This window comes from Sturnira hondurensis, unplaced genomic scaffold, assembly GCF_014824575.4.
Source record: "Sturnira hondurensis isolate 20B ecotype Veracruz unplaced genomic scaffold, ASM1482457v3 Scaffold0020237, whole genome shotgun sequence".
Classification (NCBI taxonomy): domain Eukaryota; kingdom Metazoa; phylum Chordata; class Mammalia; order Chiroptera; family Phyllostomidae; genus Sturnira; species Sturnira hondurensis.
Window position 1 is genome coordinate 5517029 of NW_028092868.1, and position 20899 is coordinate 5537927.

At 51.3% G+C, this 20899-nt stretch overlaps 1 protein-coding gene across 2 annotated transcripts in view; it reads right to left on the minus strand.

Annotated features, from left to right (window-relative positions):
* Nucleotides 1-14352, minus strand: part of PAX3 (paired box 3) — a 92279-nt gene extending 77927 nt beyond the window's left edge. The window contains exons 1-4 of one of the 2 annotated variants that reach the window (XM_037029319.1): nucleotides 13896-14352; nucleotides 12389-12624; nucleotides 10953-11079; nucleotides 9650-9784 (exon numbers count right to left, since the gene is read on the minus strand). In XM_037029319.1, coding sequence (XP_036885214.1) covers nucleotides 9650-9784; nucleotides 10953-11079; nucleotides 12389-12624; nucleotides 13896-13980 — 583 coding nt within the window. In that variant the 5' untranslated portion in view covers nucleotides 13981-14352. Of the gene's footprint in view, nucleotides 1-9649; nucleotides 9785-10952; nucleotides 11083-12388; nucleotides 12625-13895 lie in introns of both variants that reach the window. The other variant, XM_037029318.1, reaches the window with a different exon arrangement.
* Between the last annotated feature and the right edge of the window lie 6547 nt (nucleotides 14353-20899).

Sequence of the window (20899 nt, forward strand, 5' to 3'; positions counted from 1 at the left end):
CCAGCCCCCCAGATCTTTACAAGCCAGTCTGCTTTCTTTCATTGCTCACACTGCACCCCAATAACACAGAAGTCCCAAGCTTTTGAAACGGAATAGAAGGGCACTGAATAGAAAAGCCACTGAAATATATCCCCTTAACAAATTGGGGAGTTTCCTTAATATTTCTGAACTCAAATTTTAAAGGAGAGGGATTAAGAAGAATCATGAACAGAGAAAAAATGTACAATGTCATGTGCAGAGCTATAAGGACATTTAAGAACGGTGAAGTAGACCGAAGAAGGGATGTAATGAGAAATCATAGCAAAAAAACTCCACAAAATGCAGGATTGCGGGAGGATTTCAGGAGAAACAATATATATACAAAACTTATTTTCAAAAGGCTACTTGTTTGTCAATCCCTATTTAAGAGACTGAGGGAGAAAAAAGTTGTGCAAAAAAAAATGTTTTGTTTGCAGGAGTTTTTAAAAGCCAAGTTAACACAAGGGAGAAAAGGAATCAGTGTAAGACCAGGAGAAAAAGGAATTTAAAAATACCTTTTGACATCTCAGTGAATGGTTTTAGAATTTTATTATTTTCCATATCTATTAAAGCAGTAAGATCTATCACATTAAATAGTTGTTTATAAACGCTTTTTGTGACTCAGTAGAAGTGAACTTTGAGACCTGTGTGTATGTAAAAGTGGATCTGTGTGTTGGCCTTTATTGTTGCTCCTAAACCCCCGAATTAAGCTTTTTATCTGCCCTTGGGCAGAGCCCATCTGCCAGCAGGCTGGTCACTTTCTGCACATCAGGGGTTATTCTTCCCCAAGATTTTGAGTTTTCCCACAATAACTGTAGTTTGCACATAACTAGCACTTATTGTTTTATTCTCATATCACCCTGGAGTGCTGGTATGACGTGGCCCATCGTCAAAACTGAAGTTCAAGGGGTCACACCTGAAGTGTGCTTGGTCTCGATTTTAAAGCCAAATCGATACTGCAAGAGCACAGCACTTTTGCCTTGGGGACTGGGCTCTTATAGGGCAAACCAAGGTGTGGAAAGGGCTGTAGAGCACATTTAGTCAGGGCAGACAAGCAATACACACTTGCTTTAGTGAGCCTCTATCAGGAAACTGGCCAAGTGGGGATTCAGAAAGAAGAAACCTGTTGCTTTCCTTATAATAAAATGAATTGGGCCAATTAATTTTCTTTAGTTCAGGTTAATCCCAGTCATGGTAATTGAGAGATACATACAGTCATGCACACACCCTTTGGCCGAGATTTTCTTAACCATGACAATATATTTAAAAACTAGCAGAATTTTTAAATATGTGTTTGAAGATATACTCTGTGAGTCTTTAATTATTTAAAAATAAAACGTTTTTAAAGATAGACCTTATAAAAGAAAAAGGAAGATATTAATACTCCCATACAATGCCCAGGTGTCAGTTGACTGGTTATGTCTTATACCAGGGTTTGTCAATAATAATAATAATAATAATAATAATAATAATATAAGAGGGCTAGGTGGCTGGACCAATCTGTAGGACCAATACATTTTTATTTTTAACATATCTGTGCACCTATAAAAATTACAAGCCTCCAAATGTAGGCTTTTTGATAAAAGCAGATTTGTATGTGAGCATGCAAGCCTTTACTACAAAAGCACACAAAAACTAACCCAATTCCATGTTGCAACATAAATTGCACAGCAATTAACTGTTCTTTCTTAACAAGCCTACCCCAACTTACTTATTGTTTCCATGAAATTATACGAGACATTTAATTCTGCAGTTGTCCCTAGAAACATGACTATGATCCACTTATAAAAATTTTGAAAATGTACATGTAAGCCTCCATAAAACTACACTATTTGAAGTTTCAATGTGATCCTGGAATTTTTTAAATACTGAAAATCAGTGCTATTTCCTCTCCCTTAATCCTAGACTAGTCAACCAAGAAGAGCCCCTCATCCTTGTCACAAAACATTTTGATCAGCTTTTTAAAAATGGAATTCACTGGAATTAGATCCAGGATGAGAGCAAAATTGGCTCCTTGAACTGGGAGTTGATATTAATATACTATTGTAGATGGACAAGACGAGGCCAAATAAAAATACGTAAGAATCAAGGAATCGCCGAGTGGGTTTGAGGAGACAAATGCACAGCTGCTTTGTCACTGTCTGTCACGAGTTGTAATTCGCTGCATTGGGGAAGATTCATTTCCCAACCGTCGCACTAGGAAAAACATAAAAACTCAGACTACTTTGACCAAGTTGCTTCACCCCAAAAAGAAGGAGCTTTTTATGACTGTTGTCGTTTGCTGAACATCCCGCAGCAAAAAAGGGAAATGCTACAAACTTTGCTGTGAGTAACGTGCAAAATAAAACTCTTCTTCAGGATTTTCTGTTGGTTGGTACATCCAACCAGATTCTAAATTTTATACCACTGCCCTTTGTTAAGATACAATCCTGTGTTTAAAGAGAAGTGGCCACTTCCACAGCAGAAATTATTGGTTAGTTTTTTTCTTAGTTTTTATTAGGAAGGAAAACACGCATTGAAGGTCAGAATTCATAAAACCTAGTATTCCTCAAGTGTTTTCAGCAAATAGTTTCCAGGGTTTTTATACCCGCCATAGACAGTGGTGACGTTTCTAATTCATCTCTCTTAAATAGATCTTTTATAGTGTCCAGGAGCATTTTTGATAACTGGGCCTGTTCCAATTACTTAGTGGAAATGATATATTTGTGTGGGGGTGCATTTGGGAGCACAATCCCAACAGAGATAATGTGAGTGGAGGGCTTCTTAGAGGAGAAATGTCCAGATCCCAGCAGAGGCGCAACACCGCGGGCGCTCGGCCCTTGGCCCCACTCCGCAAGGCAGAGCTGAGAGCTGAGCTGCACCACTGCCCACTGGAGAGCGGCGTGAGTGGGGCAAGGAAGTCTCTGGTGCGCATCTTCCAAGAGAACAGCAACTCTACAATTCCCTTTCACTTTCTCTGGTCACGGTACCTCAGCTAAAGGCAGCCAGTTCTCTTATTCTTTTAAAAAAAAACAATGCTCTCAAAGTTTTATTTTTCCCCATCTTTATTGAGGTACAGGTGACAAAGGCTGGCCCTTAAGTCAGTAATTCTGCTTTGGTACTGAGATCAGGCCCAACTGGGAGCTCCATTCTGCTGTTGCCCTGGCAAGTCCATGAACATACACCCTGACACCCCAGAGTGTCAAGGGAGGAGCCCTTTAACTGTGTATGTGTATGAGATATACAGGTGTGTCTGGAACGTGCAACAAGGAACGTTCCGATGCTGCATCTGGACCCAGGAGGACCCAGGAGGAGGTAACCAAAACAGATCTGAGCGGACTCGCACTTCCAGCTCAACCTGTTTCATGCGGTTGCCCCACATCACAATGATGGGGACTGTATCAAAGGACATTTGAGCCTAGGTAGATGTCCCATTGCTTGGGAGACAGTAATAGAAAAAAACGAGAACATACCCGTTAATGATTCTGACTCTGTATGTCAAGATACATCTTGTGCAAGAGTGAATGGAAAGAGTAAAAAATAAAATGAAATAAAAAGAAACCCTTAGGCACAATGATTTAGTATTGTAATGAGCATAACCAGAGAAGGGGGTCCTGGAGGTCCCACACACAGGCAGGTCCATGATGTACAGTGGAATACCCAAAGCCCAACTCTGGCACAAGTTTCATAAACTCACTTAGAGTGATTCACTGGAATTTGCAAATTAAGCACAGAGATGACATTTCCCAAAAAAGCTCTTGCAGGCATTTTAGCTCTCATAATAAAAGAAAAGCCTGTTTAAATATATCAAATTTTTAAACAAGAAAAAAGAATCTAATCATTCATCTAATAATCAGCAGCAAAAAAAAGTCCATAAGATCATTCAGGGAAATATTTTTCCCAGCATTCAACAGCAGAGCTGAGTATCAATTAAGAGGCTGTGCTGTTCCCTTACATTCTGATGGCTCTAGAATGAGTAATTCGTAGGACTAATAAACTTTTATTTTCTGCAACTGGATATAGTTTACTGCCAGCATAATTCATAGTGACCAACTTGTAAATAAACTCTAACAATGCACAAACTATACACACAAACACATCTACCTCCTCATTACATGGGGTTTTAAAATATACCTGAGTCTCATCTAACCGTCTATAAACACAAAAATAATGGAAACACATGTAGAGAAATGTAGTCCATGTAACTCTCCGTTTCCTGCGTATTTAATTATTCCCTACCTGGCTTTTCATAAAAATCGGATGTCTTTCCTTTTGCATCAGCCAAGCTGGGAAGGCAACTTCAGTGAAGCTTCCATATGCAAAAATATCTGGACATGGCATTTAGCAATGTTCATGCCTCCCACCAACTCCCCTAAGTGAAAATTCATTTGAGGATAAATTCGCCATCTTAGCCTAAGTTCTAAACACGAAATCACCCTAGGATAATTAAAAACACCCCACGAACCTTTTCTCGGTGGACCCTCAACATGTAACTGGTTTCGGTTCCTATTTCTTAAAGGGAATTGGTCAATCCTCCTTAGAGGTTTCAGAGGAACAGGGGGATTTTCTGAGACAGATAAGTTGAAGTGATCCCGCTTTGATCTCGGCGGCTAAGAATCTCTCACAATAGAAGATGGCCAGTGAGGGGCCGCGCTCCCGGCCTTTTAACGCCTAACAATGGCATCAACAAACAGCTACTTAATCAATATTTGGCCAGAGCTCCTGAAAACTTCCTTTTCAGATTTTAATTCCTAGTTGTAAAACAACCCCAGAGCAACCCCTGAGATAAGGCATTAAACTGACTGCTTAATTGCCTTTTAGTGTCTTGTGAGTTCTATATCTACGTTCTTAATGGTTCTTTAATCTTTATTTACCGGCATAAAGAAGTTATCTCAGGTGGACCTCACAGAACAGGTTCACCGAACAGAACCTTCTGGGGCCCAGCCCTGGCCAGCCTCGCTCTCGCATCCTTTGTGTGTTTGCAGATGTGGTAGCTTTTTCTTTTCACGGGTTATTTACTTATGTACAACTGAAACATCTAACCGCATAGCTAGGAAGGAGTTTTATGTGTGCGTCCTCAAAATATGTGTATTCGTGGACGGCGGCGCGGGGTTGGACGGCAAGCCCGCCACCCACCTGACCGATTCCGCGCACCGCACTCTGCTGAGCCCGGGCGCACTTGCCGGTTCCGCCTCACCGCCCCGGTGCGTTTTATTGCGCGGCCCCGGGGACCCTTAAATAACCCTTCCGTCACCATTGCGCACGCGGAACCCCTACGTCCCCGTTCCGGTGCTATCGCCAATCAAATCAAGCCCCCAAATAAACATACGACTTCAAGCATTAATGAGAAAATCTGCATGTTTTCAATAAAGCTAGAACGTAAACATACAGCAGTCAACCCCGACAAAACAAACAAGCGAACAAGAGACGCCGACACCCAAACCCGGCTGCCTCCTTCCCGACCGCTCTGCCGCGTCCTCGAAAAGAGCGCGGCGCGGTCCTCCAACTAATTCAGGTTCTAGCGCCGCCGACGACTTTTTAGCCGTGTTGGTGAGCGTTGCAAAGGCCTTCGGAGAACGTGTTATTTACCCTAAAGAGTTGATGCTGGGCTCACATTCGTGATTCTGACAAATGAACTCGGAGAGCGGGCTGTCCACTGTAATAAAGGTGCCGAGGCCACCAACCTGAGACCTTATACCCCACGATCTCAATCTGCGGGGAGGTACGCCCACCAGCCCCTCGCCTCAGGCCCAAATGTCCTCCCCGGCCCACTCGGGGCGGGGGGAGAAACGGCCTCCGGCTCCTCTCGGTTCCAGTGGCCCTGCCGTCAGTAACCAAGTGCTCGTTTCCCGATTCCCCTGGAAACGAAGCACTATTTCAATCAAGATCCTTTAGAACCTTCCTGCGTTTTTCATGGCGCTATCTCACTCCCCTTCTTCGAGAACAGCTCAGGTTTACAAACAGAACAGGAGGGAACTTGAGCGAAACTTTCGTCACTTTAACTTTGTCAAATAGGGGGGGAAAAGCAGCACCGTTTTTCATAAACGTTCAAAAGGGAAGGGAGGGATGTGAACGGAGTGGACGCCCCAACCGACCTATGTTTGGGGGACTCTTCGGTCAGGCTTTCAAATTGTTGCAAAAACTCCCACGCTCACTGGTGATTGTAAGACGGGGAAAGTCCTGCGAAAGCGTCTCTCCAGCCCCAATCAAAACATCAATCTGGCGATCTGGCCTTTCTCCCCCTGCACCCTCGAGTGCCACCTCGAAGCCGCTGCAACAAGTCAGTGATTGTAACGTTGCATCTAAATATTTAAGTGACGGCCTTGCAGTCGCGTGTCCATTTACAGTCCTCATCTGTCCTCTAATTCCATTACGGCACAGGGTAAAAATGTTCCTCAAAACTCACAAACAGGAAAAGCGTCACTCTGATGGAGGAGGAGTAAGAAGAGGAGCAGGAGGAGGAGGAGAAGGAGGGGGAGATGAAGGAGCAGTTTCTATTGATTAGTCACTGCTTTGTGTTCAAGGCTTTCTTTAAAATAAGAAAAAAAGTGGGGAGAGGTTGCAGAAATTTCACTAATGTGAGCCTCAGGCAAGGGAGGAAAAAAAAGAGGAGGGGGCGGGCTGTGTCTAGATGAAAGTGAGAAGGACATAAAGGAGGCAATTGAGTCGGCTGCAGCCCGGCGAGCTAAGCTGCAAGCCGGCCGAAGCGTAAGGGAGGGGGCGGCGCGGCGCTTTGGCGCAGGGCGCAGGATAGGGGGCCGGCCCATTGTGGCGGCGCCCGCGGGCCGGGGAGGAACAGAGGCGCCCATTGAGTGGCCGCAGAGCGGGCTGTACCCACAGCCCCCGATGCTGCGACCGGGACTTGGCTCCTCCGACTGCTGCTGCTTGGGTCTCCCTGCCAGCTAAGGGCTGGGCGGTGGGGAGTTGGGTGTTCCCTGGCTGCGCAACCCTTCCTCCCGAAAAGAAGTTGGAAGAATAGACCCAGCAGGGGCGCACAGGCCTGAGGGTACCCCCGTCCGCCCACTGAGCTGCTCTCGGATTGGGCGAGGGACGAGGGAAAGTCGGGAAAGTGAAAGGGGCCATCTTGGGAAAGAGCAAGACCCTGCAAAGAAGAGCGAGGTTGGTTCTGCCCTCGGTCAGGGTGCCTCTCCCCTGCGTCAGACAAGCGGAAAGATGTCCCCCGGAAAGTCAGTTGTAGCGGCACCCTCCGGGCCCACGAGGAAGCGGGGCCGCCAGTGGGAGCGTACCGCCCTGGTCAGGGCACCTAAAGGCCCCTTCTGAGCCTCCGCCAGGGCGCTCAGATGTCTTGGTCCACATTCATTCTATTTTACAAACGAGGTGACCTGTGAAGTTTGACGCTCAAACAACAGAGGGGATTTTTCGAGGTTTCTAAACTTCCCTTCAAACTACTTTCCCCTCTCCTTTCCTTGGGCCCCTCTTGCCCTCCAGGGTTCACCTGGGAAAAGAGCTCCAGGCGCTGGAGAGACTGACGCTGCATCATCATCCTTGACAACCCCAAATTAAATTAGGCTTCAGCTTCCGAGGTGTGTGCGTGCGTGTGTTTACAACGGTACAGCTCCCGCTGGGAAGAATACTCAGATTTTTAAAGTGGTAGCAATTGCCCTTGAATGGCAGCCGTTCAAGCTAGACGGCCGAAAAGACTAGAAACATTTTGTAGGTGAAATGGCCACTTTTTCCACGCTGGAGAGTCCATAAAACTTCCTGGCGCAGCACTATTGGGGCTCATTGAATAATTCATCCCTCATTGCAAGCCCATAATGTCTATTCGTGGCCCTTTGTGGGGCTGTTTTCTCTTCTTTTCTCCTTGAATTATAAAAAGGTTGCCTTCCTTTGTTCACATCAAGCTGCTGCGAGCCAGAGCTTTGTCTGGGCCGAGCTAAAGTGTGAGTTTCAATGGACTCTCCAGGCTTTGTCTCCCAAGTTCATCTCCAAGTGTAGATTGTGTAGAGAAGGCCTTCTTTGTAAAAGCTGGAAAAGTTGTACAAATGTTTGACCAGCTCATTTGGGGCGTTTTGTCTCCTGGGCCTTGACTGCCTGTGCTGCAAGGGAGCCTCGGATCTGCCGCACCCAGCACCTCCAGTAACAAGTAGCAAAGTTGTACCTCCCAGGCATTCTTCCCAAGCCTCTGGGACTCTCTGGGCTTCTGGCCTCACCACCCAAAATGGCTCATTGGTTTGGGGGTTGGCTGATTTCTCGCTTTTCTCCCTCCCCAGAACCCCCATGCTGTATCTAGGCCTGGAATGAATCCGGTGTTTCCTCAGAGACTAGGAAAGGGAGGCACCCCTCTAAAAAAAAAGGAGGGGCTTAGGCTGAGGCCATGTGAGACCCATGCTTTCAAGGGAGGAAAGCAATCTGCCAGGATTTTTGGTGGGGTTTTTCTTTTTTATTATTGCCCGTGTGCGCCAGGGCATCTAGGCTTCTGTTCACCCCTGGAGCGGCCATTTGGATTTGTAGCATCTACAACTAAGCATCCTGTGGAGGCTGTGTACTGATTCTGCAGTGGTTTCTAAAGCCCACGGGTCTGCCCAGGGGTTGGGCAAGGAAGGTGAACCAAAGGACTATCCACAGCCCTGCAGGAATAAGGGCCACGGACCCAGCTGGTCCCAGTGTGTGATGCTCCAAGCCCACCTGAAGAGTCGCCTTCTAGAGCCACTCACAACCCAGCCCTACAAAATCCAGGCCCCAGATAAGGGCGACCCAGGGACTCTGGGTTCTTTGCAAATCTGAAGATTGTAACCATCCCCAAGGCCCAAATTGCTGAGATGCAAATCTGCTGAGATTCCCCCTTTGTATGGTCACCCCTTCCTGGTCCAACACGAAGAGGTCGACTTTCCTTGGGGGGGGGGGGGCGGGAGTATCTTTAGGGTCTGGAGATGACCCACAGCATGTGAGCGGGAGGCAGGCTGAACTCCGGGTTCTGAGGGGGAGATTTTCTCTAGATGCCGACAGGTCATAGCCAAGGAAAAGTGGGCAGCCTGCACTCTTGGGCAGAGAGGGGGCCTGCACTGAGGGTCCAAAACCGGGATCCCTTGGGTGGAACCCAGAGCTTAGGCTGTTTTTACTTCCAGACACACACAGATCAAAACCCATGGCATTTGAAAACCAATTTAAAACAAAGAAAAAGTACCCAACTTATACATTTATAGGGGAGTCCATGTGAGGCAACGTTGAGGGCCCAATGCCTATGAACATCTCACATTCTCTCTCTCCCCTTCTCTCCATCCCCACCCCCTCACTCCTCCCTCCTCCGACGTGAAAACTTTTCCCGAGGGCGCAATGGTTCCCTCAACCACGGGAACATCATAGACTGTGTCTCCCCAACCGCTCGGAGCCGCCCAGACCCGTGCTCCCGAAGGCAAGGCCCCGCGCCTGAAAGTTCAAAGACGCAATTCAAAGTTCTAGACTCCCGAAGCTGGAAGTGATGCGGAGGAAAGACGTATGAAATAGAGAAAGGAAACAGAGATTTTTGTCTTGATTGCAAGTGCGTCCCTCACTTGAAGGCGCTTACCCGGGTGCAGAGGGTAGGCGCGAGGAGACCTCGACCGGAGCCGAGGCAGGGCCGACCTCCCGCTCCCCACGCCGCTGTGCGCCCGTTCTCCCACGCGCGGGCCCTCAGCGCACCGCTGCTTACCTCGCTCGCTCAGGATGCCGTCGATGCTGTGTTTCGCCTTCTTCTCGCTCTCTTCTGCCTCCTTTCTCTCCAGGTCGACCTCCTCCTCCTCGCCTTTCCCGAATTTACTCCTCAAGATTCGGCTGATGGAACTCACTGCGGGTGGGAGGAGGTAGGCGGCGCAAACGACTGAGAAGTGCAGGGCGACACAGGGTAGCGCCCCCACCCCTAGTCCGAGCCCTGGAGTCGCGGCCCCGCAGAGCTCACTTCTGTCTCCTCCTGTTTCCCGAGGCCTCCACGTCTGTCGATCACCCCCTCAGCCTCTCTTCAAACCCACCCCACCCCCATAATCAACATCTAGAAAAAGGGAGACCGGAGCCTGGGAAGCCTGAGCTTCTGAGTGCGGGCCAGGAACCGCCGTTTCTGTCCCTGTCTCCCAGCAGGAAGCGTTTCCTTCTCGACTCTATAGACGGGGCTCAAGGTCTCCAATCTAAGAGAATACTCCCGCCAGCCCCCCCTCCACCCCCACCCCCCTCCACCTCCAGCACCTGAAGGCACTGGGCGGGCCCAGCGCCCCCGTTCGGGGAGGAAGGCCCGCAGCGGACCCTTCCCCTACAATTCAACTTTTTTGTTGTTGTTTGAGGCTATAAAGGGTTTCAATTTCAGCTGCAGAACCGTTTCCCATTGTAAAAATCAAAAGAAAATGCACTCCCCCCGCCCCATTTATTTTTTCCAGATTCCAGTGTGGTAAACAAATCCATGCTCTGAAATATCTCCTTCTCTCAGTGGGGGGAAAGGGGGTTTCCTTTAATTAAAAACAAACTCTGCTGCGCGCCCTCGCTCTCGCCATGTGCTCGCCCCTCTTCTCCCTGCGCCACCCACGGCTGCCGAGGGGCGCCGGCTGGTCCCTGGGACCCTCGGGGGCACTGCAGGCCCGTGCGGATGGAGCCTGCCCTCCTCAGCGGACACCGCAAGGCCTCTGCGGCCCAGTCCCATCTCCTTTCCGTGGGGGTTACCAAAACATGTGTTTCTCTTTAAAAGGGAACATCAATATTAATAAAGGCTTGGCCCGCGCCTCTCGTTTCCTGCCCCGTTTCCTGCACAGAAATCCTCTTCGGGGACCCCTCCGAGGCGGACTCCACCCCAGGACAAGCAGCTCAGCGCTCTCTCCAGAAAACACTGGTTCGTGAATATTTCAGGGACCTCGGAGGAGCCGGCTCCCGATGGCCCAGATCGATCATTGGGCTGATTATAGCTTAAATGACCCGCCCGAGGAATAGCGATTTATGGCCTCGCTTCAGGAAGACGTTAATGGGCCTGATACCTGAGGGCACGGTGTTTCGATCACAGACCGCATCTTTGAGTAATTTGTCTCGAATTTCCCAGCTGAACATGCCCGGGTTCTCTCTTTTGTATTCCTCAATTTTCTTCTCCACGTCAGGCGTTGTCACCTGCTTTAAGAGAACAAGCAGGCAGGTGTTGGTACCCAGTCCTCTGGGCCAGATGTGGTGGCCCCAGCGCCTAGGAGCCAAGGCGAATGCGCCTTCCCGCACGCCCTGGGAAGGTTCTTCTTGTTAGCAAAAGGATCCCAAACTCTCTAAGGCAGTTTAATTTCAGTTAGGGCCAGACATAAAGTCATCATACCCCGAAGCAACCTGTGGACCCTCCCCTCCCCCGACAAGCTGGTACAATCTGGGTAAACGAAAAAGTGGGGTGCACTTTCTGATCCCTGGAAATATGGCAAGGCCCTTTCTTACAGAAAATCAACAAGAAAACGAAACTAAAAGAAATGCTTGCAAGAGAAGCAGAGAAATCAAGTTAGATCTGCAAATTCCACTTCTTAAAAGGAACACAGATTTCAACTGAGGTGAAGAGCCAAATGAAATGCAGAAGGCGAATATCTAAGTTTTCAAAAATTAGACTGGAAAACAAATGGGGATAATTTGAGAAACTGGCTCTTAATTTTTTTCCAATTAAAAGAGTTTCCAGAGATTCTTGGAGAGGTTACAAAGGGCATTGAGGAGGGAGGAGGTATGCAGGACGCCCAGAAGTCTTAAGTTTACCAGAACTCTCCTTCTGATTTTGCCCCGTGGCAGTTACAAAATCATATCGCGTTTTGCCCAGATTCAGGAGAAAAGGCAGACCCCATATGACCCCCGCCCACTTAGCCCTAGACAGTAGGACTCTCTCTTTTCTTCTTTAAAATGGAACCAAAATAATTTGACTGAAGCACCAAACTGCTTTTTAAAAACCAAGCCATTGGCTCATTTCAAAGAAAACGAATGATCCGCTTTTGAATTTTTGGAGACATTTTGGACTGGAAGAGATTGAGGACAGGGGTTGGGAGAGAAACCATTTTTTTCCACCAGAAATGACTTCTTTGATTAGTTTTATAAATGGAGGTGCAGTCGGTGGAAACTAGGGAGCTACCTGGGGTAGGAACCAGCAACAGGTGGACACATACACTTTGTTGTTCGTCTATTAAAATAACATGCTGAGGAATTACAGGGCTCAGGGCGATAAAAAATATACTGAATCTTCCTTATAAAAGGACTGGAGTTTTCCGTTGGAGTTTATCAGGGAACCTCAGCTTAGGCAGCAACGCAGTACCCCCACACCGGACACACACACACACACACCTCCCTAGACTTGAAAATAGTCCCTTGAAAGTCCCAGATGTCAGTCCTTTCCCCAAGCCTGCTCTCCCCGAACCCCGAGACAGCAGGCTAGGAAGCCTCCAGAGTCAGTGCGCTTGCTCACCTTGGGCTTGCTACCGCCGATGGCACCGGGACGGATGGAGCCCGTCTCCTGATACCTGCACAAGATCTTAGAGACGCAGCCGTGAGACACGCGCAGCTGGCGGGAGATGACGCAGGGCCGGATGCCGTGGTGGGCCATCTCCACAATCTTGTGGCGGATATGGTTGGGCAGCGGCCTGCCGTTGATAAATACACCGCCGAGCTGGTTGACTCGGCCCTGGCCGAGGGGGGTGGACACTGGGGGCAGAAGGTGAAAAGACAGTTAAAACAAACGTCATTTCAGAGGAACTGAGGGGAGCAACCAGAAAGATGAGCCCGCCTAACTTCGCACTGTATTGATCAATCCGAATGTTACAGCCTGGGCACCTCCACTGCCCACATTCAGCTCCCAGCCCCAGACCCCTTCTCAATCACATTTATTTAGAGTATTAAGCCATTCGGAGCCACATAATACTGTGGAGGGAACAACCAGGGCAAAATAACTTGTCCCAGAGAAAGTGTCTTCCCTTTCTGCTCAGGTAAGGTGGCACCTGTGGGGGACACCAGCAACCCTGCGGCGGACACAAAGCGCGTCTTGCTCAGGAAACAGCCTCCTGGTCGTCAGAAGTTGGCCCAGGCTCTGGCCTCCTGGAACTCTGCTCTCACCAAACTGTCCGACAAGGGCTGCACCCTTTCGAAGGGAGGTGGAGGAGCTGACAGCCTTTGAGATGTTCAGCTAAGAGGGCAGCAGCCAAGGATCAAAAAGAGTCCCCAAAGAAGGCCGCAGGTGACAATGCATGTCACCTGTTACATCTCGGGACAGGGAGACAGCTGGATTTGTTCTCAGGTCCCCTTGCCTCCAGCCACGCTCTGGGTATTACATTCCACTCCGGACTCGGGGCGAAAGGCAGGAGTCACTGAACCTGCATTCCCCCCGGGGCGCCTCAGCCTCTCAAACTGTCAGAAAGGTTTGGGCTTGCAAAATGCTTCCCGCATCCCGGGCAGGACCTGAACGGCAGTTTCCCGAATGGGTTACGGAAATTTCAAGACGCCGCTTAAGAATAATGAAACTCTAAATAATTAATTAATCCTAAAAACCCCAAGTGCCAGATCGCAGGCCTCGATTTCACAACTTTGCACTGGCAAGAAAATTCTTCCACAACTTAACAAGAGTTTCGCAAATATGGGGGAAACCGGGACAATTTGGGGGCAACTTTGGGTGCACAGAATGCGGAGAAGTTGCTTTCTGGTGCTCAGAGGCTGATTCACCCCTTCCCCACCACGCTTTGTGGACCCGCCTGGAGCAGGCCTGGCCGCCCAACTAACTGCACGGGCTCTTTTCGAGAGAACCGCACTGAGTACGCAGAGAGAAAATCGGCTGTGGATCTCGCCCTGACTTCCCTCCCGGGGTTAGGGTGCCCAGGCGAGGATGTCCCTGGCAGCGCCGAAGGAACCTTTGGACATTACGGTTGGGTGGAGTAGCCGCGGCCCAGTCCCGAGCTCCGGGCGCCGCTGAGGCCCTCGCTTACCTTCCAGCGGGAACCCGCTGCGCGGATAGTTCTGCCCCGGGCCGGGTCGCATCATCCTGGGTACAGCTCCAGCCAGCGTGGTCATCCTGGGAGCAGTCTCCCTTGGAAATTATATTCAGGCGAAGGCGATTTCGAAAGGCAAGAGCGTCGCTGGTGGCCCTCGGGAACTCCCCGGAGAGTGGGGAGCCCCTCCCCAAAAAGGCTAGAGAGAGGGAGGGCCGCGGGGAGGAGAACTGTTCGCTTCTAGTCCAGGGAGAAACTTGAGGTGGAACCAGGCTGGGAGGCCCCTGAGTCCAGGATCGCGGGCCCAGGGAGGAAAAGTTCGGTAGGGGTCTAGGCGAGTGGCCCGGTAGCTTGGAGCGCTGGGGAAGGGTCTCGGCGCGCCACAGCGAGCCAGGGAGGGGGCGTGGGGCCCGGAGCGTGGCCGGCCGGAGTCTCCTCCCGTCGTGACAGCGAGTGCGGGGATCCGGGCTCTGGAGCATTTATTAGTTCTTTCACCCAAAGCTTGGTCAGGAGCCCTGAGCTGCGATTGGCCGACGGGGAGACCGTCCCGGGTGGCGGAGACAGGCGCTGATTGGGCGACAGCGGCCACTTTCTCTTCCCATCCCCGGCGGTGCCTAGGCCTCCGCCGGCCCCTGAGGGACCTGCGCTGTTCCCCCTTCCCCAGGAGACAAGGAAAGACTCGTAGAAACTGGGAAGGAGAGCCCGAAGGAGATGACAGTTGCTTAGACTGGAGAGGGGTCCCCGTGTCTCTGTCTCTGTTTGTCACTCTATGCACTTTGTGTTTCTCTCCTTGCCTGTTTCTGTCTCTTGGTCTCTTTCTGTCTCTCTGTGTGTCTTTCTCCGTCTCTGATTCTATTCCTCTCTGGGCATCTTTGTCGACATATCTCTCTCTCTCTCTCTCTCTCTCTCTCTCTCTCTCTCTCTCTCTCTGACTTTTCTTGGCTTACTGCCACTGGAGGGGGCGCAATTCCATGAGAAGGCATTGAGAACCTAGAGACATGTGTAGCCTTCCTTCCTCTGGTCAGTGCCCCTTTGGCCTAGGCTTGTTAAGAGGACCCTCCCTGGGTTCCTCCCAGGAGGAGTCCAGGCTGTCCTGATCCATTCTTTTGTCTTCTCAGTTACCAGGCAGGGGTACTGTGAAGCCCCAGCAGATGTGGGGGAGGCCCGGGGCCTGCTAGTTGAAGGCTGGGAGGGGAGAGGCAGAAAACTGTCTCCTCTTCTTGACTGAAAAACCCACTCGATGAAGCCCCAGCTCTGCATCTCGATGTATAGATCCCATCTCCGGCAGAGATGCGTCTATATGTTCAAGGTTTGCCCGGCTGCGGCGTTTGTTCTCAGGAATTTATTATGGCATTCAGACGAAACTGCTGGAAAAATAAAAGAAGTGAAGTCTTGGCTAGGAGCTGAAGTGTCCCCAGCAGGATATGACGCCAGGAGTGTTGTAAAGACTGTCTGTCCTTAGGGAAGGTACCATTGTGCATAGCCTTTTATTTATAACTTGGTGAGTGCCAGCAAACTCGCCTCCCTCACACCCCCGTGCCAGCCCCGCGCGCTGCTCCGAGCTTTATTCTCTGGAGTCTATTCAGGGACTGTCAGTCCCGGGCTGCGAGGGATTCAGGGCCTTAATCAATCAAAAGGACGAGAATCGGGCAGGTTTTTCCCTTTGAAATAAAGGAAACAATGACTCCTGGGCTTCAAATTCCCCCTTTTACTTTTACAATGTTTGAATTTTTCCTGCTCTGGAGGTCTCCACCCCTCTCTTTCTCGGCCCTCCCTTCCCCCAACTCCTTCCACAGTTTTTAAGTGAACTCGGGCTCCCACCCCCCTAATTCAGGCAAACTCTGAAGGCAAGATGCGGAGGGGGTGAAGTATGGCTGCTCAATGGTCTTCAAGTTGGCCCTTTAAAAACACGCTCACCACTGGGAAGAGCAGGAAGCTTTGGTCTGGGCTCAATGTCAAAAGACTTGCTTGACCTAAGAGTAACCAAGACAGGCCTCTGGAGACATGCGAAAAATTGTGGACATCCCCTCACTATGCTCGCACAGGGCCCCTTGTGAAGCCTGGGACAAAGGAGGTGTTGCTTAAAGTGGAGCTCTGTTCAACCTGGCTTTGTAGAAAATGACTCAACTTGTCAAGGGGAAAACTGTCTCATTACTTTTTCGCGGGGCAGCTGAAGTCTGTGTTCTCGTTTCTTAAGCCCCTTCTCAGGAATTGCGTCTCAGGAGATGGACTTTTTCCAAGTTTTCTGTCTCCAACAGGTTTGAGTGAAGCAGATAGAGCATTTTCTGGGGGCAGCAATAATTGCTGGGGGAGGGAAGTACCGAAAGTGTCTTTCGAGAAGGTAAAAGGAACTTCAAGTTGTGGCTAAAAGGAACCTAGGGCAGCAGTGAGCGGTTAGAGTGCCCTGGGTTGAGTCTCATGGGGGGTTTTTTGTTTTGTTTCTGTTTTTGTTTTTGTTGTCTCTGCGGAGAGCCGGCCAGGTCAGGGAAGGGGCGCGCTGGCTGCAGACTCCTCCCGGTTCGCGCGTCGTTGCCGATGCGACAGAGCCGGGAGGACCTTCGAATGGAGGAGCTAACGGTAGGACCGGATCTTGAGTACGTGCATCCATCCCCCGACCACCACTTGCTCTAAAGCTGTGCAGATGGAGACCTCGAGGGTGTGTGGGGTTGGGGGCCTGCAGCTCCGGGGTTCTCCGGCCTCTCCCCTAACGGAGCGCTCTGAGGTTTATACTAACCACCGGGTTAGCTCGGCCCTTCTCCACCCGGCACCGGTACCGGCCAGAGAACCCCAAGAGCCAGCAGCGGGGCCGAGACGGCTGACTGTCCACTTCCAAAGACCTCGGGAATACAAATTCCCTGAGGTTGGCGTCCCCGAGGTTTGACCGGAGAAGGCCAGGGCAGCGATGTTGGCTGAGGCTCCCTGGCCGGTCGGTGGAGCCTTTCGAAGCCACACCAGACCAGGCCCAGAGCCAGCCGGGGTACCGCCAGGCAATACAGGTCGCGGGAGGGCAGGCTGGTCCCAGATTTCCCCGACTGGTTTCGAAGAACGCACCCTGGTTCTCCACTCAAGTCATGCCTTCCCTATCTCCGAAGCTCGGACCTCCCCTACTTCGTCCCCAAGTCTCTCCGGAAGCCAAAGGCACCCCCTGCCTACAGCTCCCTGGAGCGGGCAGGGATTCTCCACCCAGCGCCCCTTCCCCTGCCCGGACCCTGGGAGCCACAAGGTCCCCGTGCCAAATCTGGCCACGGTAGAGGCGCTAAAGTGGCGAAAGAGTGACCCGGTAGTGGGCTCGGAAGGCGAGAGCACCTGTGCCTGCAGCCCTGAACCCAGGTTTGGCAGGCAGCATTTCTCCGTGTGGACGAACTACCCAGAAAGCAGCCAGAGGGGTTCTAAGACAGCTCTGTGAGTGCGCTTGGTTTCCGCCCCACTCTCTGTGCACTTGCGGAATGAAAACTGGAGTTTTGAGGACAAAAGCAGGATCGTTTAATTTTGAGAAGGGAGCTTGCCACTGTTTCCTCCGCCCCCAGTTCCGGAGGCACTGCAGGTAAGATAAACAGCGGCTGCGAGTGCAAGCTCGGGGTGGGGGCGGTCATGCCGCCTTTACTCGGAGGTCCTCCCCCTCTGCGGGTTTGGATGCAGTCCAATCGCGGGGGAGGGGTGTCAGCTTGGGCCGCGTGACATCCTTCAGGGCACAGCCCCGTGATTGTGGGAGCCGGGGAACAAGTGTTTCGGGTGGTAGGGACTTCTCTGGTCTCTAAGAAGTGACATCACTTGTAGCTGGACACAGGCTTTAAGAGGAAATTATCATCTATGTAAAATAAGGTCCCTAACCCAGGAGGGCATCTGCTCCTGCTACCCAGGCCTCCTCCCCACCCCCATCTGGAGGGCTGACCCGCCTGGCCGCCTACGTGGTCCCAGGCACCACTATCAAGGAGCGGTCTGAAGTTTGAACCAACACCACCACGAAACCATGAAACCCTCGATTCCGGAGAAAGGCTTTCCCGTGTTTACCGGGAGGAAATCTAAAGGCCGGGTCCTGGACCACGCGCCTCGTGGCTGGATGCGATGATACCGGATCGGGGGGGCTGTGCGGGTTAAATCCGCTGCACGTCGCAGCCTGGCGCAGCGACCCTCATTAGGCACCCGCCGTTGCCTGTCAAAAGCTTTGGCGCCGCTGTTATCCCCATTGGAAAATCAGCCGGGATGAAGGGATGAGATCGGATTTAGGGACCGGATGAGGATAGGGCGCTGCACCGAAATGTGGTGTGAGGCCAGCAGCAGTGTTTTTGCCCCTGTGGTGTCCCGGCCGCTGGGGGAACAGGCCAGCGGGTGTGAGAGGGTCCTCAGTAAAGAACATATGGTTTGTGGGAAGAAAATAAGACATAGTAAAAGGAAGAACAGGAAAAGACAGGAGGGGAAGAAGAGAGTCGGAAATTTTTGTTGCTGCTTTTAAAGGCAAAGAGGGAAGAAGAGAAGGAATATCAGGACAACTTGTCACCTTACAGACGTTCATTTGGTTCTGCAAAAAATATTTTTATGCAAATAGGGAATACAAGATTGCAAAGCCCGAATCTCGGGGGGGGGGCGGGGATTGGCTAGTAAAAAAAAATTAGACTAAGTCCTCTCTAATCTTCAAAAAATGTTCTCCCCAACTTGGTAAGACTCCATGAGGGAAATTCGGTAACTGCTCTGCTAGCTTGTGTATAGGGTGTGAGCCTACCGGGTACTTGAAGGGGGAGTTAAGCACTGGGGGTATAAGAGGGGAGGAACTGGCTGGTATTGGGGGAGCCTGGGCCTTGGGGAAGAGAGAAATCAGAGTGGAGGCAGGAGCAACGTCGGGAGGCTTGGACAGGAATGCTGGGGAAAGCGGGAGGGACTGTGGGGTTTCCCTGATGTGCGGAGCAAAAGGGAAGGGAAATGACCACTCCAGGAACTTCTGCCTCAGGATGTCTGGCCCCGTTCTTGGTCACAAGAGGCCCCGACTCTGGGTCCCGCTCCTGAGGCCCTGAGAGTTCGGGGGACCGGAGTGAATGGAGGTCGGGGGAAGCTAACAGGCCTTTTGCTTAAATCAGGCCAAGTCCCTCTCCCCTCGCCCTTCCCCGCCTGGTTCCCTTCAACCCTTCGGGAAATCTCTGCCGAGTGTATTTCAGAAGGGAGGGAGGCGGGTCCCAAGAGCCTAAGGCGGCAGATCACGGAGTGAGGCCGGGACCAATGGCCCGCATGTTTTTAAAAGTGCTCGGGAGCCAGAGACTGCGCGGCCAAACCAGCCAAGTAAATGCAACAGGTGGGGGGAGGTGAGGGAGGCCCGGTGCCCTCTAGCTCAGCGGGCGGGATGCGGCCGGAGGCCAGAGGAGCGCGGGTGAGCGACACGAAGAGGGTGCCGGGAAGAGCATTGCGCGCTCCCATTGCTCGGGTCTGCCTGGGGCTAGTCGGTTGGGCCCTGGGAGCCCACAGTGAGAAGACAAGAGAAGAAACCCGCATGCCCTGGGACACATCCTGACTCCCACTTCCTTAAAAAGGGGAAGAGAGATTGGGGTGGGAAGGGGAAGAGAAAAGGAGGAAGGAGAGAGGGAACAACAACAAAACCCAGGGGACGCTTCAGCCCTTCCAATGTCTAGAACGGCGTTGGGTTAAGTTCCTTCCTCGATTTTACAACTTCTCTCCATCTCCTTTTCCCCGGGGAAACCTCAACTTCCTCTTTTAAACAAAGTTTCTGTTTCTGGAGATTTAACTTTAAACTAGCCTTGGATTTGGAGGCGAGGAGGAGGAGAATAGTTTTGATTTAGGAATTTGGAGACGGGAGAAGCGGGAAAGGAAATCTGAAAAGATTCGCACAGACCACCTCCAAAGCCGAAAGCGGTGGGAAGAAGCCGGCCGGCTGAGGCGGCTGAAGCTGGAGGGACAGAAGTACAGACTCAGCGCGAACAGGCTGCCTCCTGCGCTCTCAGAAAGCTGTTTCTGGTCCTCTCGGTGGCCTCGCACGCAGGTCACCCTGTCGGCTGTACTTCTATTTCCCCCAGAAAACTCCTTCAGAGTCCCAACGCCCAGCCCGAGGCCAAGAGTTAAGACAAGTAGCCCCAAGAGGAATGAGCTTCAGAGAGTCCTCTCTCTCTCTCTCTCTCTCTCCATTTCTAAACGAAATCGAAAACTGTCTGGCTGCAAAAATATATATCACTGGCCCAGAGTCTGAAAGGTTAACATTTGGATGTGTAGGAAATGTAATCTGCATGGCTAATTGATTCCCAGCGTATCAGTTTAAAGGATAAAGATCGATATCTACATGATGGATACTGTATTAACAGGGGCATAAATAAAGGCCGAAAAGTCGTTAATGAAACCTTTGAAGCCGCTTCCCGCCTCTTGGGCCCTCCACGCGGCCACTCGGCCTCCCCCCTCCTGGCCCCCAGCCCCCGCCGGGTAGGAAGCACTTGCTTCCCGCACCGGGAAGGGGGAGAGGCTTCGGCTAAAGCCAGAGTGTTTGCTGCGTCCGTGCTCGACGGAGGGGCCGGCACGTTTTCTTTCCTGGGCCGCAGCAGGTGACCAGTAAGGCGGGAGGAAGGGTGGTGTTTAAGCCAAACGCACTACTCACACGCTTAGGTATGTACGCAAAGGACCCACGCGGGGACGTACACAGTCCTGCGCCTTCACACACACATTCTCACACACCAACACCCCGACCTCCACACCTCGACTCACAGAGACGCCCCATCATCCATCCACAGATACATTCACACGCAGGGTGTGGGTTTCCCCGTCCAGAGAGCGCACGGCAGAGCCCCCGGGAGGGGTGATCCGGCCTCCGGGCTCCCTTCTAAGTCGATAAGTTGGAGGCGGGGAGTCTCAGTGGGAGGGGTAAGAGACAGTGGGAGAGGAGTCCTGCGCCGCGTGCTTTGAGGGCAGAGAGGCCCACCCGAGCTGGGGTAGTTGCAGACGGAAACTGGGTGGGTGGTGAGTCTCAGGGAGCAGGTCGCGGAGACAGCCAGACGAGGGGGACAGAACCG